Below are 18,009 nucleotides of genomic sequence, written 5' to 3'. Positions count from 1 at the left end.
CTGTTAATCTATGAATGATATTGCAAAGCAGATAAAGCCTGATCAAAGGAATAAATTGAAAATAGATTTGAATACAATGAATTGTGGGGGCAAGGAGGGACATTTGTTGCTGTTCAAAATACAACTTGACAGTATAAACATTTCTTGCTAGCCATAAATAATTTTGTTTTTCATTTAGGGTACCACAAAAATCAACACCTTCAACTGGTCTAAGGTCCGTAAATTAAGCTTCAAGAGAAAAAGGTTTCTTATCAAGCTACACCCAGAAGTCCATGTAAGTCTAGCCATACCTATAGCTATGGCACTGTTTTGAAACAAGTCTTCTAACTGTTAGTAGAAATGCTTAAGGCTATAATTTTGTAAAGCAAGTGGATTATTTTAAAATGCCCTAAAGGATACTTTTTGGCTTCATCCTTCAGTTATAGTCCCTACTTTGTTCTTCTAAGGCTTTCCACTTCCTGTACCTGTCTTGGCCCTCATTAGACATAAGCACATGTATTTTAAAATATCAAATAGTAACGAGAGTTATGAGTAAATTGTTCAGTATGTGTATTTTCTTTTTAATAAGAATGTTTCTTATAGTACTGGTACTTCATATGTAAATTTGCCTATAGCTAAAACTAGTATTTTGAGGCCATGGTGGGGAGAGAAACAAAAGTTCAAAAAAGAGGTCTGTTTGGATTGAGTGACAAGGATGAGAGGCTATTAGGCAGGCCTACCACCAACTGAAGTGCTGGACAATCCTGTTTACAGTGACATATGTTGTCAAATATGCAAGACTGAAGAAAGCATGGCCAGCCATAAGGGGTTGGAATTTCTGAGCAGACACTCTATACACCATGAGCCCAGAACTTTGGAGCTCAGTTATGGGGCAAATTGCCACTTGAGAGCTAATGCTGCTTGTTTCAGCTTGCTACTAGTCTCTTTCTGTGGCTTTAATGTACCTCTGGGTGTTATGTAGTAGGCAGTTATGGCAGCAGTGTGAGTTATGCTGCCCATTGCTGGAATTAAGGGTATGAGAGGTTTATAAAAGAGCAGGCACTCCTGCAGCAGATATCTGGAAATCTGTAGGGTTTGGGCCACCCCATTGCCAATCACATATGCAAGGGGAGAATGTGGCATGTTTATCCCAATTTTCAGTCCACTTAATTTTTGCAGTAAACTTTTTTTTCTTCTGTAGGTTTTTCATGGAAGGAAATGAACAGATATATCCAAAACTGGAGACCTGGTAGTAATGGGAGACTTTAACTATCCAGACATCTGTTCAAAAAGTAGCATGGCAAAATACATTTCCAACAAGCAGGGCCGGCAGTAACATTTTTGCTGCCCCAAGCAAAAACAAAGAGCCCCGCCCCCCCCCCGAGCATCGTGCTGCCCAAGTCCCCCCTGAGCTTCGCACCACCCAAGACCCCGCCTCCTAGCACGGCGCCACCTGGCCGAACCAAAAAAACCAAACCCCGAATACCGCCTGTCTCAAGATGTCGCCCCAACCATGTGCTTAGTAGGCTAGTGTCTGGAGCCAGCCCTGCCAACAAGTTCTTGGAATGTACTAGAGACAACTTTGTGTTTTTAGAAAGTGGAGGAAGTAACCAGGGAAACAGTCATTTGAGACTTGGTCAGAATCAAGATGAAGGAATTAGTAGTGAATCTGAAAGTGGAAGACCGTATGGGTGAACATTATCATGAAATAATAGATATCATGATCCTAAGAAAAGGGAGGCATGAGAGCAGCAGAATAAGGACGGTGGACTTCAAAAAAGCAGGCTTTAACAAACTCAGAGAACTGGGAAGAAAATCTAAGGGATAAAGGAGTCCAGGATAGCTGGCAGTTTCTCAAGGAGACCATATTTAATGCACAACTGCAAACTATCTTGATGCAAAGGAAAGATAGGAAGACTACTAAGAAGCCAATATGGCTCTGTCAGGAGCTCTTTAATGACCTGACAGTCAAAAAGGATTTCTATGGAAAGTGGAAACATGGATGAATTGCTGAAGAAGAGTACCAAAGGATAACATGAACATGTAAGGACAAAATCAGTAAGGCTAAGGCACAAAATGAGTTATACTTAGCAAGGAACATAAAAGGCAATAAGAAAAGGTTCTTTAAACACATTAGAAGCAAGAGAGAGACTAAGGGAAATATAGGCCCTCTACTTAGTGGGGAAGGAGAGCTAATAACTGATGACATCCATTAAGGCTGAATTGTTTAATACCTCTTCTGCTTCAGTCTTCTGTAAAAAGTTTAATGGTGACCAGTTACTCAAAACAATATTAATGACAAGGGGGAAGAAGTGGAAGCCAAAATAGGGAAAGGTTAAACAATATTCAGATAAGTTAGATGTATGTAGCAGGGCCCAGTGAAATTCATCCTAGGGTACTTAAAGAACTAGCTAAAGCAATTTTGAACTGTTAGCAATTACCTTTTGAGAACTCAGGGTGTGGTCCCAGAGGGCTGGAAAAGAGCTAATGTATCTATCTTAAAAAAGGGGAACAAGGACAACTCGGGAAATTATAGACCAGGTAGCCTAACTTCAATACATAGAAAGATACTGGAATAAATTATTAAACAATCAGTTTGTAAGCACATAGAGGATAATAGTTATAAGGAATAGCCAGCATGGATTTTTCAAGAACAAATCATGCCAAATCAACTTAATTTTCTTCTTTGAGGTTACTGGCATAGGCACCACAGGAGGGAGGGAGCAGTAAATGTGGTATTATCTTGATTTTAGTAAGAGTTTAGACATAGTCCCACATGAACAAACCAAGGAAATACGGTCTAAATGAAATTACTGTAAGGTGAGTGCACAACTGTTGAAAGACTGTACTCAAAAAGTAGTTGTCAATGGTCAGCTGTAAAACTAAGAGGATGTATTTGGTGGTCAGTCCTGGGTCTAGTACTATTCACTATTTTTACTGATGACTTGGATAAGGGAGTGGACAATATACTTACAAAATTTGTGGATGACACCCTGCTGGGAGAGGATGCAAACACTTTGGGGGACAGGATTAGAATTCAAACCGACCTTGACAAATTGGAGAGTTGGTCAGAGTTCAAGATGAAATTCAGTAAGGATAAGTCAAAGTACTGTAGCCATGGTATCCAGCAAGTACTTCACTTAAAAAGAAAAAATCAAATGCACAACTACAAAATGGGCACTAACTGGCTGAAAAGGATCTGGTGTTATAGTGCATCACAAATTGAATGAGTGAACAATGTGATGCAGTTGCACAAAAAAAAGGCTAATATTCTGGGATATATTAAAAAGAGTGTTGTTTGTAAGACATGGGAGGTCATTGTTCCACTCTGCTTGGCACTGGTGAGGCCTCACCTGGAGTATCCAATTCTGGGCACCATACTTTAGGAAATATGTGGACAAACTGAAAAGAGTCCAAAGCAAAGCCCCCAAAATGATAAGTTTTAGAAAACCCGACCTTTGAGGAGACGTTAAGAAAAGACCGAGGGAGAGAGGGGGAAACGGGACCTGAGAACAGTCTTCAAATATACTAAAGGCTGTTATAAAGAGGACTGTGATCAGTTACTCTCCATTTACATTGAAGATAGGACAAGAAGTAATGGGTTTAATCTGCAGCAAGAGGGATTTAGGTTAGGAATTAAGAAAAACTTTCCAACTATATGGGTAGTTAAGCTCTGAAATAGGTTTCCCAAGGAAGTTCATGAAATCCCCATAATTGGATGTTCTTAAGAACTGGCTGGAAAAATACCTGTTGGGGATGGTCTAAATTTACTTGTTCCTGCCTCAGTGCAGGGACTGGACTTGATGACTTGTTGAAGTCCCTTCCAGCCCACTTTTTTATGATTTTGTAATAACTGGTCCAGTGCAGTAAGGCACAAAGGTCTCGGCTGTCTGCAGGGCAGCTCCGTTAATCTTTGCTAGTATTTGAAATGCATGCACAATAAAGTTTAGATGGAGTCTGTGTAGTACATGGAATTACAATTTTAGTGAATTAAAGTTTGCACTTAAATCTAATGATTTTAATATTTAACCTTATGTCAAAAAGTTGTTTGCATATTTGATTTCAATAGACAATTTTTTATGGTAAATTCACAGTATTTTAGAGTGTAAAGTTACAGAACAGTGTCATCTGTGAGCCCAGTTACTATATTCTTATGGTAAGTGTGTTGAGGAATATAATTGCAGCTGAGTGTTCTTTGAGTGCTTGCTCATGTCAATTCTATTCCAGGTTTGTGCACAGTTGTCAGAGACTTTTGCCTTAGTGGTATCTTAAGGGTCAGCTGTGGTGCCCCCTTGAGTGCTGCGCTCATGTGTCAGTATATCAGGCACTGCCAGCCCTACGCCCTCTCAGTTCCTTCTTACCACCCGTGGTTGGTTGGAGCGCCTCTCTCCCTTGCTTTGCAAGTGGTCAGCGTTTTTTTCTACTCTTCAAACCTCATGTTCCAACTGTAAATAGTTTGATATATTGTAGATTAGTTAGTAAGTAGCTGTTAAGTACTGTAGTTAGTTAGAGTCCCAGTGGGAACTTTGTCCCAAGTGGGGCACGCGCTGGTCTCCAGGTTTTAAGCCCTGCTCTGACTGCAGCAGGCCTGTGCCTGTTAGTGACCCGCATGGTAGCTGTCTGAAGTGCCTGGGGGAATCTCACATCAAAGAAAAATATTACATCTGTAAGAACTTTCATCTCAAGACATAGAAAGAACTTGACATTCGCTTGAGGGCCCTCCTCATGGAGGCTACTCTTCAGCCAACCTTGGAGCTGGTCTGGCTGGACACAACACCCATCACTTAAGCCTTGGTGCATAGTGCACCTCCGGCACCAGGCTCTACCTGGCACTGGTCCCCTTTGCGGGTACCCAAGAAAAAGACCAAAAAGAGGACCCGGCACTGAGCAAGTGGAACCAAGGGGCATTGGGCAAAGGCCAAGGCGTAGTCATGTTCCTGAGGCAACCTCCTTTTACCCCACTAAGGGATCTGCCACCAACTCCGGGGAGCAGTAGGGGACCTAGACTGATGGCTCAGTCAACAAGTTATCAGCTGCCGGCGCCCAGAGAGCAAAGGACTCTCCCACCCCAGCCAGCACTGTGTGCGGCAGTGGACCTAGCGAAGGCTCACAGCGAGGGCAAGCCAGCCATGAAAGCCTCCCAGAAGGCGAGTGAGCACCACTGGTCTCTGGAGTCGAGGCAGAGCCCTTCGTCACCATGCCATTGGTGTTCACGTCAGCCAGGTCAGCAGTTCACTTCTACAGATTGCTGGCACCATGCTCCTGAACTCTGCCCTTGTGCTGGGCCTCGCCAGAGAGAAGCGCTGGTCACTGTACAGTTGGCTCTGGTCATCTTTGCACCAACGGTCACTACACCTGAAACCCCGGGGATGCTCCCAAACACAGCACCACTGCCTCTACTCCCAGCACTGGTATGACTATTAGAGCCAGCGGTCACCCACAAGAGACAGTTAGCTGCCAGACTCGGGCGTTGATGGCCACGTCCTGGTCACCAGAGGATTTCTACAGCATCTGCCTCAGCGCTGCCAACCTGGCGGCAGGACCAGTGGCCAGTGCAATAGCTTTACTGGAATGCCTGGGGAATGCTGGTTATGCCTATGCCCCCATCTTGCCAGTCGTCGGTTGCCTTGTTGGACAAACTCCAATCGGTGCAGGAAGTGCTGGTAGGTGCTGAGGTGGAGCGACAGATGCCAACCCGAAGACCCCCTTCCGGTATGGGGGATGATGTCCCGGGCCCTCCCCTGGTGGTTCAGTCGTAGTCGTCCTTTCTAGATGAGGTGGTGGCGGAGCCCTCCCGTGCTAGCCCACTGAACAACTTTAAGGAGCACCAAGTCCTGCTTCAATGGGTGGCCACTAACTTAGGCCTAGAGGGGGAAAAGATGGCAGAGCAATCAGACACTTCGTTCAGTGTGCTCTCCGCATTCACCCCTGCATGTGTTACCCTCCTGGTGCACAAAGGGGTCCTGAACATTGCCAGAGCCCTCTGTCAAAGCCTGTCTTCCATCCTGCCCACTTCCAAGAGGTCCAAGAAAAAGTATTTTGTCCCCACCAAGCAGTTCGAATACTTGTATACCACTTGCTTTCGGGGTCATTGGTTGTGTTGACAGCCAATGAAAAGGACAAGCAATGGCATGCTAGTTCCACTTTAAAAATAAGGAGACCAAGAGACTGGACCCTTATGAGAGGAAATTTTATTCCACGGCCAGTCTCCAATTCCAGGTTGTGAACCACCAGGCTCTTTTGAGTGTTCTAATTTCAACCTGTGGGACTCCCTCCACCAGTTTAAGGACTCCATGCCCCAGGAGGTGGCCCAAGAGTTCAGGGCTCTTGTTGAGGAGCATACAGCAGCGGCTCAGTGCTCCCTCCAGATTCCCTGGGATGCGAACGATTCGGTGGCCAGGGTGGTCACCTTGGTGGTCATGAGGCACAGCTCCTGTCTTCAGACAGCTGGCTTTTTCCAGGAGAAGCAGTCCTCCATACAGGATCTCCCATTTGATGCAGTTAGGCTTTTTTTGGAACAGACAGACGTGAGGCTGCATGGTCTGAAGGACGTTCGGGCCACCCTCTGCTCCCTTGGGATGGATACTCCTCAGTCAGTGAGGAAGCAATGCCGGCTGACCCTGCCGCCAAGGCCTTGGCAGCCTCGTAGAAATTTACGAGGAGAAGGGACACTGGGTTTAGTCGCTGCAGCCTTCCTCCTCCCGCTCACCTTTGCAGCTTGGCCCAGCGAAACACCAAAGGGGCCAGAAATGGGCATTTTGAGGGTGCACTTGAGAGCGATGACCCAGTCACCTCCTGGGACCCGCCGATCTTTTCTTCAACTGTCTCCATCCCTGCTGTTCAGGCTAGTCGAGAGTCACCTTGGACAGTTGAGTGCTAGAAATTGTCGCTGGGCTACACCCTTCAGTTTTCAGCCATCCCCCTTCCATTCCGCTCTTCCTCATCCCTCTTCAGGGACTCTTCTCATGAGGAACTCCTCATTCAGGAGGTGGACAACTTCCTATAACTGGGTGCTGGTGGAGGTGGTCCCTTAGGAAATGAGGGGGAAAGATTTCTACTCTCTCTATTTCCTGATCCCAAAAGTAAACGAGGGCCTACAACCGCATTCTGGACCTGCAACAGCTCAACAAGTACCTCAAGAAGTTGAAGTTTCGCATGGTATCCCTGGACTCCATCATCCTCTCCCTGGATCCGGTAGACTGGTCTCTTGACTTGAAAGATGCTTATTTCCATATCTCTTATTTTCCAAGGACAGAGAGAGTTCCTCCGTTTTATGGTGGACCAGCACCATTTCCAGTTCATGGTGCTTCCCTTTGGCTTCTCCTCGGCCTCGCAGGTCTTTACAAAATGTATGGCCCCAGTAACTGCTTACCTGAGGGGTCTGGGGGTCCAAGTCTATCCTTTTCTCAGTGATTGGCTCATCAAGGGCAGATTGTGGGATTAAGTGCAGAGCAGCCTCGGTCTAGTGTGGTACACATGCTGCTACGTGAAAGAAATTGTCCCTTGTATTAGTGCAGTGGACAGAGTTCATCAGAGTGGTCCTTGATTCCATAAGGGCCAGGGCATTCTTTCCGGAAACCTGTTTCTGAGCCATGTTGGATGTAATATCCTGTGTGAGGGCCACCTGCTCACCACCGCCTGCACTTGCTAACATTGCTAGGCCACATGGCTGCCTGTACTCATATGGTCCATCATGCCTGGCTTCACCTCCGGCTGTTGCAGTCTTGGTTGCTGGGGTGTAGACCAATGTCAGACATGACCTGGACCTGGTAGTCAAGGTGCCGGACCACATCCGGTCATCGCTGGTGTAGTGGTTGGACCCCACGTTGGTGTTGCAGGAAGTCCCCTTTGCAGCCCCATCCCAGTTGCTAACTCTGGTGTCTGACTTCTCAGATCTGGGCTGGGGAGCCCACCTGGGTGAGCTCAGTTCACCAGGCCACTAGTCGGAAGTCAACACTCCCGCTACATAAATGTCAGGGAGCTTTGGACAGTTCGTCTGGCCTGCCAGGCTTTTCAGTCTCAGTTACAAGACAGTGGTTCAAGTTCTGATGGACAATACCACCACGACATTTTATATCCTCAGGCAAGGCAGAGCCAGGTCATCAGCCCTCTACCAGGAAGCCTTCTGGCTCTGGGACTTGTGTGCAGCATGCCATTCATCTTGAGGCAGCAGACATCCCCAGAACCAGAAATGTATTGGCAGATCACCTCAGCAGAACCTTCTTGTCTCACCATGAGTGGTCACTCCACCCCTATGTGATCTGCCAGATCTTCTGAAAGTGGGGCGTCTCCCTAGGTGGACTTGTTCACGACTCATCAGAACAGGAAATGTCACAGGTTCTGCTCATTTCGGGGGGTCGACAGAGGCTACTTGCCAGATGCCTTCTTATACTTCATGGCTGAGGGCCTCTGATGTATGTTTTCCCACTATTGCTGTTGTTTCACAAAGTCCTCATTAAGATCAAGCAGGGCAAGGCCAGCATTATTCTGATAGCCCTGGCTTGGCCTCGCCAGCACTGGTTTGACACGCTGATGGACCTGTCTGTGACGACCCTGATGCAGTTGCCCCTCTGGCCAGATCTTCTCTTATAGAATCATAGCTGGCTCCTGCACCCAAATCTGGCAGCACTGCACCTCAGTTTGGTTGCTCCGTGGTTAACTGCTGAGGAGCAGGAATGCTCGGCTCGAGTCCAGCAGGTCCTACTGAGTAGTAGAAAGCCCTCCACTAGAGCAATCTGTCTGGCCAAATGGAAACGATTCACGTGCTGGGCCTTGGCCCAAGAGGTTAGGTCTGAGCAGGGCTTGCTGCAGTTAATCCTGGACTACCTTATGTACCTGAAGCTCTAGGGTTTGCCCCTTTCATTAGTTAAAGTCCACTTGGCCACTATATCAGTCTTTCACCCTCCATTCCAGGACAGGTTGGTCTTAGCTCATAACATGACTGTCCGGTTCTTAAAAGGTCTGGAGTGGCTCTACCCCGAAATCCAGGAGTCAGTCCCTCCGTGAGCTCAGAATCTGATGCTTGTGTGGCTCATGAAAGCCCCCTTTTGAGCCCTTGGCGTTCTGTTCCCTTCTTGTAACCATGCCTTAGTGGGTCACAACTGAGGATGCCAAATTCAGGACGGACTGCTGAGATGTAGGGCAAATGCAACCCAAAACTAGTGGTTATTTTTTAATAAGATATACCAGATCAGCCACAAAAATAAACGCCTGTTTCATCACACTGGCTAGCAAGAAAACATAAAGGCAGTTTCCTCAGGCATTCCAGTTCTTATATCACCACCAAAAACACTGGATTGAGAGATGAGTGGTTCTTTATAACCAGTCTCATCAAATAATAAGTTCTTCTGATCCCAAAGGAGCAGCCATATACCCAGGTCAATATATAACTTAGATCTTACCCTAAAATCATGCTGATGCCAATCTCAGAGTATCTAAGATCTAAAGGTTTATTTATAAAAAGAAAGAGAGGTGAGAGTTAAAATTGGTTAAGAGAATCAATTACGTACAATAATGGCAAAGTTCTTGGTTCAGGCTTGTAGCAGTGATGGAATAAACTGCTGGCTTAGGTCAGGTCTCTAGAATACATCCACAGTTTGGATGGATCATTCAGTCCTTTGTTCAGAACTTCAGTTTGTAGCAAAGTTCGTCCAGAGGTAAGAAGCAGGATTGAAGACCAAATGGAGGTGTTTCCAGGGCCTTTTATAGCTTTTGCCATGTGGAGGACATCCTGTTGTTCTTACTGTGGAAAATTTCAGCAACAAGATGAAGTTTGGAGTCACCCGGGCAAGTCATATGTTTATGCTCAGTTTCCCTCAATCATTGCAGGAAGCCATTACCTACACTCCAGATAGCACGTTTACATGACAGTCCACTCAGTGTAGGTGAACATCTCCCATGGTCCGTTGTCAACCAAGTGCTTCTTGATGAGCCACTTAATTTGAATAGTCCCTCCAAGATGTGCAAGGTGTTACCTTGTGGACGTTACCGCAGGAGCAAACATTTGAAATCCAATTATAGAGCCAATACTTATAAATTCACATACAAAAATAATGCATGCATACAGATATCATAATCAGAACCAGCAAATCATAACCTTTTTCATAGACACCTCACTTGACAACTTTTGTTATATATTTGCAGCAAATATTGTCTAATGTTTGCAACAGTGATCTGTGTGGTTATATTTTAATTGGATGACATCACAGCATCCTGTTTCGTTCTTTTGCTGTCCTGCAAGGTGTCGTTCCTGGTGGCGATAACTTCTGCCCAAAGGGTTCCGAGATTAGGGCACATACATCGGAGCTCCCTATACAGTATTTTTTAAGGACAAGGTTCAGCTGCAGCCACATCTGGCTTTCCTGCTCAAGCTGGTTTTGCATTTTCACATGAGCCAGAACATATTCTTGCCAGTAGTCTTTCCAAAGCCTCATAAATCTGAGGAGGAACATAGGTTGCACTCCCTGAATGTCAGGAGAGTGCTAGCCTTCTATATCGAAAGGACCTTGCCATTTAGCAAGTCAATGGAGTTGTTCATCACGGTGGTAGATAGGATGAAAAGTCAGCCAGTGTCCACCCAGAGACTACATCCGATTCTGTTATGATCAGGCAAAGGTGCCTCCACCAGCGATTGTATCTACCCACTCAACTAGAGCACAAGCCTCAGCGGCGGCCTTCCTGGCCCATGTGCCAATTTCTGATATCTGCAGGGCTGCCTCCTGGTCGTCCATCCATATATTCACGTTTCACTATGTGCTTATCCAGCAAGCACGAGACAATGCTGGCTTTGGTAGAGCAGTGTTACAATCTGCACATCTGTGAACTCCGAGCCCACCTCCAGGAATGCTGCTTGTGAGTCACCTAGAATGGAATCAACATGAGCAAGCGCTTGAAGAAGAACAAATGGTTACCTACCTTTCATTACTGTTGTTCTTTGAGATATTTTGCTCATGTCCATTCCATTACCTGCCCTCCTGCCCCTCTGTCAGAGTTGCCAGCAAGAAGGAGCTGAGAGGGCATAGGGCCAGCGGCACCTAATATACCAACGCATGAGCACGGCACTCAAGGGGGCTGACCCTACGGATACTGCTAATGCAAAAGTCTCTGACAACTGTGCATGTGAGTGTGCACACACCAAGAATGGAATAGACGTGAGCAGCACATCTCGAAGAACAACAGTTATGAAAGGTAGGTAACCATTTTTTGCTGGCACTTGAGAGTTAAATCTAACATTTTTGTAGATACACTGAGAAGTACTCAAAATCTATCTGAATAAAAGCAAAAATACAAGTGTCAAACTGAAACAGATCGGTGGTTCATCTAGTCCATTATCCTGTCGCTAACAGTGACCAATGCCAGATGTTTCAGAGGAATGTGAAAAAAGCAAAATAATGCACCTAAGCATGCAGTTCTGTTCCACACAGGGGGACTTGTTCAGAACTCTTTTTCATGGTAAGCGTATATCCTGAAGCATGAAGATTGATGAACCTCAATTAGTTATCCTAACTAATACAACTTCAGATATTCATATAAATGCCAGTCCTTTTTTTTAAAATTTACTGAATTATATACCTGCTGCAGGATATTACTACGTGGGTTTAGTTGTTGTGATCCTAGGTGAATCATGCACTGGGCTGAAGAGCCATTGTGTAGAGACTTCAGCCCAGGGCATTTAGTTCCTACAAGTATAGCAATTGTACATAAATGTTGTGAAAGACAGGGTAATTCTGAGTGTGCAAAGGACCTTCAGGGAGCTGATATGAAAGTAGGTTGTCCTGATTCAAACAATCAGTATGGATATCATGTTCTGCATAAACAAGCAGGAAGTAAGATGAGCATGTCTCCTGTGTTGGGGAACCCCATTAATATGAGTGGGTAGTCCATTGTAAGATGTTTCTCATTGTCACTCAGCAGAAAAGGAAAACAAGATTGCAGAAAGGCTGAGTTGCTTGGTGATGGACCATCACAAATAGTTTTTGGGTCTTCCGGTGGAGTTCACTGGGATGTGTGAGCTCCTCATCTGATCAGAAAGATTTGCCTGTCTTCTGCTCCTGGCACTGAGAAATTTATGTATGTCATCTTCTGCAATACCTCTGGCCATAGGTAGCATTCCATAAACTCTTGATAGCTGCTTGCCATTAGAGATGACAAGAAATGTCAGATCTTTTAATCCCAGGGGTGGGGTCTCTCAGTCTGGGCTCCTTCACTGATGCTTTTCACCTGAGCTGAGAATTGGCACTGTTTTGTATGGTTTTCCTCCAATTTTGGTCATCCTGCAAGTCATTCTCAAGCTGAAGTTGACCATGCCAAGCTCATTCTCATTGCTTCAGCATGGCTGAGGCAATGTTGTTGGTTCTCCAAACTTCATGTTAATGGTCTGCCCACTTGTATCTGTTCCTTTTCATCCCGACCTCCTGACTTAGTATCTTGGTTGGGTTTTGCATTCAGCACTCAGCTCCCTGCTTCTCACAGCATGGATACTGCATGGGTAGATGAGGAGGAGGAATTATGTTTGGAGATGGTGTTGGCAAGTCTTGCTCAATAGTAGGGAGCCCTCCACCAAAGTGTTCTGTTTGTCAAAGTTAAATCTGTTCTGGATTTGGTCATTAGTCTGCGGAGTTCATCTGAAGTTGTCTTGTATCCAGAGCATTTTGGAGTACCTGTTACACCTTCAGTCTTCTGGTCTTGCACTTCATTCATTGAAAGTCCACCTGGCGATGACTTGGGTGTTTCTGCCTACAGAAAAGTCGATGGTTTCAAACCCCATGGAAGTGAGGTTCTTGAAAGGAGTTACTTGTCTCTACCCATTCATTAATGAGCCAATTTCTTTGTGAGACCTTAATACTGTCTTAGCTCTTCCCTTGGGGCCTCCATTTGAGCGTCTAGTAACTTCTTCTTTCTCCCTTCTTTGTCAGAAACTGCTTTCCTTGTGGTGATAACATCCACCAGGAGGGTAGGCGAGTTGTAGGCTTTGATGGTGGAATCCCGTTGTACTCAATTTTCTAAAGATAGGATATGGCCACGGGGTTACTTTTAAGTGTTTATCCAAAGTTGTTCCCCAGTTTCACCTGAACCAAGCTGCCTATTTACCAGTGTCCTTCCCTAAGCAGCATTCACTTCCAGAGGAACAACGTCTTCACACACTGGACATCAACCGATGTTTAGCTTTGTCTCAATAGGAGAAAATAGGACTGAATCTCAATAGGACCGAACGTATCCGCTCCTTACCTTGTTTGTTTATTTCATATGCAGACCAAATTAAGGATTAAGCAGTCTGTTCACAGATGATCTCCGGGTGGATAACTTCCTGTGTACGCTGCCTCAAAGGATACATGCTAATTCCACAAGACCCTAGGAAACATTGATGGCATTTCTAAGTGACATTCCTATATTGGACGTTTGTAGGGCTGCCACTTGGTCATCTGTGCATACTGTTATAAACCTCTATGCTATTACTGCTGCATCCAGATCAGATTCAAACTTTCGGAAGGCAATCTTGTAGTCCTTGTTTAAATAGACTCCAACCTCTCTCCTGCTGTGAGTACTACTTGTGAGTCACCTAAATAGAAAACATGGCTGCATCTACTCAAAAGAGAAAAAATCATTACCTTCTTGTATCTGTTGTTTGAGATGTGATGCAGACATGTATTCCACAACTCACCCTCCACCCCCACTGCATCAGAGTCTGTACTTCTGATGTTCGCTACAAAGCCACTGAGGGAGTTTGGAGTGGGACTGCCCTTGGGATGGGGCTAGGGCTGCAGGGCATGAGCGCCTCCCCTACAGGTCCTGCTAGGCAAAGTTCTCTGGCTCTAGTGTGCTAGGTGTGCGCCGCCTAAACGGAATACACTGCTGCATTGCATCTTGAAGAACAACTGTTACAGATGGGTAATTGTTTGTGGGCTCTCAATTCAGATAAAAATAAAGTGATCCTGAAAGACCTAGGGAAACAAATAGAAGAAATGGCAGAGACGATATCATTAGCACTTTCAGTTGAGGAAGTTTGCTTGCCTTATGTGACTCAGGTTCACAACATAAGGTGCTTATTAGATTCTCACCTGTTTCTGGATGTCCATATAGCAGTAGTGGCCAAAAGTGCTTATTCTGTCTTCTGTGCTTGTCCATGAGATTGTGACACTTTCCTTTTGAATGCAGATGAACTCATGATTAAGGCTACTATTTAGTCACGGGTATTTTTAGTAAAAGTCATGAACAGGTCCGGGGGAATAAACAAAATGTCACGACCAGTGACCTGTCCGTGACTTTTACTAAAAATACCCCCTAACTAAATCTTAGGTGCTGGGGGAGGGGAGTGCTCCAGCAGACACTGCTGCTCTGGGGTGGATGTTCCGGTGGTTGCTGCTGGGGTGGGGGCAGCCTGGGGCCTGCTGCTAAAGTGGGGGGAAGCCCGTTGCCTCGCTGCTGCTCCTGAGGGGGGCAGCCCGGGCCCCTGCTGCTGCTGGAGGGGGCGCTGCTCAGGTGGTCCTGGGGTCAGCTGCACCAGCTGCTATTTTCTTGTCTATCTTCAGTGTTCTTGTGTGTGCTACTTGATCGTCTGTTTTGCTCCTAGGGTCCATATCAGGATACACTGGAGTTTCTGTTTGGCAGTAGGGATGAGTGTAAAAACTTCTGGAAAATCTGTGTGGAATATCACACTTTCTTCAGGCTGTTTGATCAGCCGAAACCAAAGGCTAAAGCAGTCTTCTTCAGCAGAGGGTCTTCATTCAGATACAGGTATGGCATAGCATAACTCAGTATATTTATAAAACACAACTTTTTATAGTTAGGAAATTAAATCATGATGAAAAAGTGCTTTAAAGTAATTCACTGGAGCTAAAAGTTTCAGAATCTGTTCCTGATGCATAAACATACTTTGTTCCAAGCCTGGACTTTTTTATCTACTTCTTTTGTGGTGATTTTTATAATATTGGTACTTTGCTTGGTTCACAGTGGACGAACACAGAAACAACTGGTGGATTATGTTAAAGATAGTGGGATGAAGAAAACTCCCTATGAAAGGTAAAACCCATGATTTTTAAAAGGTGACATGAAGTTGAGACTCTTGGAGTCCCTATGTTGATATCCTAAATCTCACTTTTAATGAAATTGCTGCTTTGAGACATTTTTTTAATTATAAAATTATGAGGAACTGAGGCACAGAGAGGCTAAATGACTTGCCCAAAGTCGCACAGGAAGTCTGTGGCAGAGCAGAGACTTGAAATTGTATTTACCTTTGATTTATTCTTTGAATCTCTCTCTCAAGTGTGCACACACACTCTAACTACTGGTAGGAAATGTTTCAAAGAGATGTCATCCTTCATTTCAGTCCATGTGGTTTTCTTGGGGGTGTATGGTTTGCATGAGTTAACTAGAAAATACATTCCAAAGGCAATTTTCACAAAATGGGAAAAGGTCTACGGGACATTAATCTTGGTGATAAAAAGATGTAAAATTCCATAAAAAATATATATTAACTATTTAGACTTCTGATCAGCTTCCTGTCTTGTGGAGGGATTTTCTAATTAAAAATGGTTATATGTGGATCAAATCACCAGCTTGTATAATTTATAAAAAGGGTTTGTTTTTTTTTATGGAAAACGGGTACTATGATGTGCCATGTATTGTATATAGTTAACTGACAAGGTACTTTGCATAAGTGTTGCACATGAATTGACTTTGACACCATATTAATTTATGGATATTTGTGTGCTTTGATGAGGAGGGATTTTTTTTAAAAGAACAGACACCTTTATGCTGTCTCATTATTCTGTTCTTCCATGCCCTTGCAGTTGCTTTTGCAATCTCCTTTGAAGACATGAATTGTCTGAATCTAATGTCTGTTTTAAGTAATTGTCTTGCTTCTGTGTTTTATAGTAATTCACAAATATTTCATGTCCTTGCTGTACCTTCCTTCAGTCATTGCTGAAACGGGGATATAACATAGAATCATAGGATATCAGGGTTGGAAGAGACCTCAGGAGGTCATCGAGTCCAACTCCCTGCTCAAAGCAGGACCAATCCCCAACTAAATCATCCCAGCCAGGGCTTTGTCAAGCCTGACCTTAAAAACCTCTAAGGAAGGAGATTCCACCACCTCCCTAGGTAACCCATTCCAGTGCTTCACTACCCTCCTAGTGAAAAAGTTTTTTTCCTAATATCCAGCCTAAACCTCCCCAACTGCAACTTGAGACCATTACTCCTTGTTCTGTCATCTGGGGCCACTGAGAGCAATCTAGATCCATCCTTTTTGGAACCCTCTTTCAGGTAGTTGAAAGCAGCTATCAAATCCCCCCTCATTCTTCTCTTCTGCAGACTAAACCATCTCAGTTCCCTCAGCCTCTCCTCCTAAGTCATGTGCCCCATCCCCCTAATCATTTTTGTTGCCCTCCGCTGAACCCTTTCCAATTTTTCCACATCCTTCTTGTAGTGTAGGGCCCAAAACTGGACACAGTACTCCAGACGAGGCCTCACCAGTGCTAAATAGAGGGGAATGATCATGTTCTCACGATCTGTTGGCAGTGCCCCTACTTACACAGCCCAAAATGCTGTTAGCCTTCTTGGCAACAAGGGCACACTGACTCATAACCAGCTTCTCTGTAACCCCTACGTCCTTTTCTGCAGAAGTGCTGCCTAGCCATTCGGTCCTTAGTCTGTAAGAGTGCATGAGATTCTTCTGTCCTAAGTACAGGACTCTTCACTTGTCCTTGTTGAACCTCATCAGATTTCTTTTGGCCCAGTCCTCTAATTTGTCTAGATTCCTCTGTATCCTATCCCTACCCTCCAATGTATCTACCACTCCTCCCAGTTTAGTGTCATCTGCAAATTTGCTGAGGGTGCAATCCACGCCATCCTCCAGATCATTAATGAAGATATTAAACAAAACCGGCCCCAGGACTGACCTTTGGCAGCTGGGATCAAGCGGAGTGCCCCAACTAGACACGGAGCCATTGATCACTACCTGTTGAGCCTGACGATCTAGCCAACTTTCTTTCCACCTTATAGTCCATTCACCCAGCCCATACTTCTTTAACTTGCCGACAAGGATACTGTGAGAGACTGTATCAAAAGCTTTGCTAAAGTCAAGGAATAACATGTCCACTGCTTTTCCCTCATCCACAGAGCCAGTTACCTTGTCATAGAAGGTAATTAGGTTAGTCAAGCATGACTTGCCCTTGGTTAATCCATGCTGACTGTTCCTGATCACTTTCCTCTCCTCTAAGTGCTTCAGAATTGATTCCTTGAGGACCTGCTCCATCGTTTTTCCAGGGACTGAGGTGAGGCTGACTGGCCTGTAGTTAGGGTGACTAGTTGTCCCGATTTTTATAGGCACAATCTCGATTTTGGGGTCTTTTCCTTATATAGGCTCCTATTACCCCCTACTCTCTGTCCTGATTTTTCACACTTGCTGGCTGGTCACCCTACCTGTAGCTCCCTGGATCCTTCTCCTTCCCTTTTTTTAAAGATGGGCACTACATTTACCTTTTTCCAATCATCCGGAACCTCTCCTGGTCGCCATGAGTTTTCAAAGATAACGGCCAATGGCTCTGCAATCACATCTGCCAACTCCTTTAGCACCCTCGGATGCAGCACATCCGGCCCCATGGATTTGTGCTCGGCCAGCTTTTCTAAATAGTCCCAAATCACTTCTTTCTCCACAGAGAGCTGGTCACCTCCTCCCCATGCTGTGCTGCCCAGTGCAGTAGTCTGGGATCTCACCTTGTTCCTGAAGACAGGGCAAAAGCTTTTTCCACATCCTCTGTCACTAGGTTGCCTCCCTCATTCAGTAAGGGGCCCACACTTTCCTTGACTTTTTTCTTGTCTAACATATCTGAAGAAGCCCTTCTTGTTACTCTTAACATCTCTTGCTGGCTGCAACTCTAAGTGTGATTTGGCCTTCCTGATTTCTCTCCTGCAGGCCTGAGCAATATTTTTATACTCCTCCCTGGTCATATGTCCAATTTTCCACTTCTTGTAAGCTTCTTTTTTGTGTATAAGATCAGCAAGGATTTCGTTGTTAAGCCAAGCTAGTCG

General features: G+C 45.0%; 1 protein-coding gene across 5 annotated transcripts in view; it reads left to right on the top strand.

The window, feature by feature from the left end:
- Positions 1 to 18,009, top strand: part of FARP2 (FERM, ARH/RhoGEF and pleckstrin domain protein 2) — a 204,508-nt gene that overhangs the window by 109,121 nt on the left and 77,378 nt on the right. For all 5 annotated transcript variants that reach the window (XR_012656392.1, XM_075068631.1, XM_075068632.1 and 2 more), the window contains 3 exons: positions 179 to 274; positions 14,549 to 14,712; positions 14,929 to 14,997. Coding sequence is in view for 4 of the 5 variants with exons in the window: in XM_075068631.1 (XP_074924732.1) it covers positions 179 to 274; positions 14,549 to 14,712; positions 14,929 to 14,997 (329 nt within the window). In the remaining variant the exon portion in view is untranslated. The remainder of the gene's footprint in view (positions 1 to 178; positions 275 to 14,548; positions 14,713 to 14,928; positions 14,998 to 18,009) is intronic.

The sequence above is a fragment of the Chelonoidis abingdonii genome, chromosome 8, assembly GCF_003597395.2.
Source record: "Chelonoidis abingdonii isolate Lonesome George chromosome 8, CheloAbing_2.0, whole genome shotgun sequence".
In the NCBI taxonomy this organism is placed as follows: Eukaryota; Metazoa; Chordata; order Testudines; family Testudinidae; genus Chelonoidis; species Chelonoidis abingdonii.
Note: the sequence above shows the minus strand (reverse complement) of the source record. Positions and strands in the feature narration are given on the sequence as shown.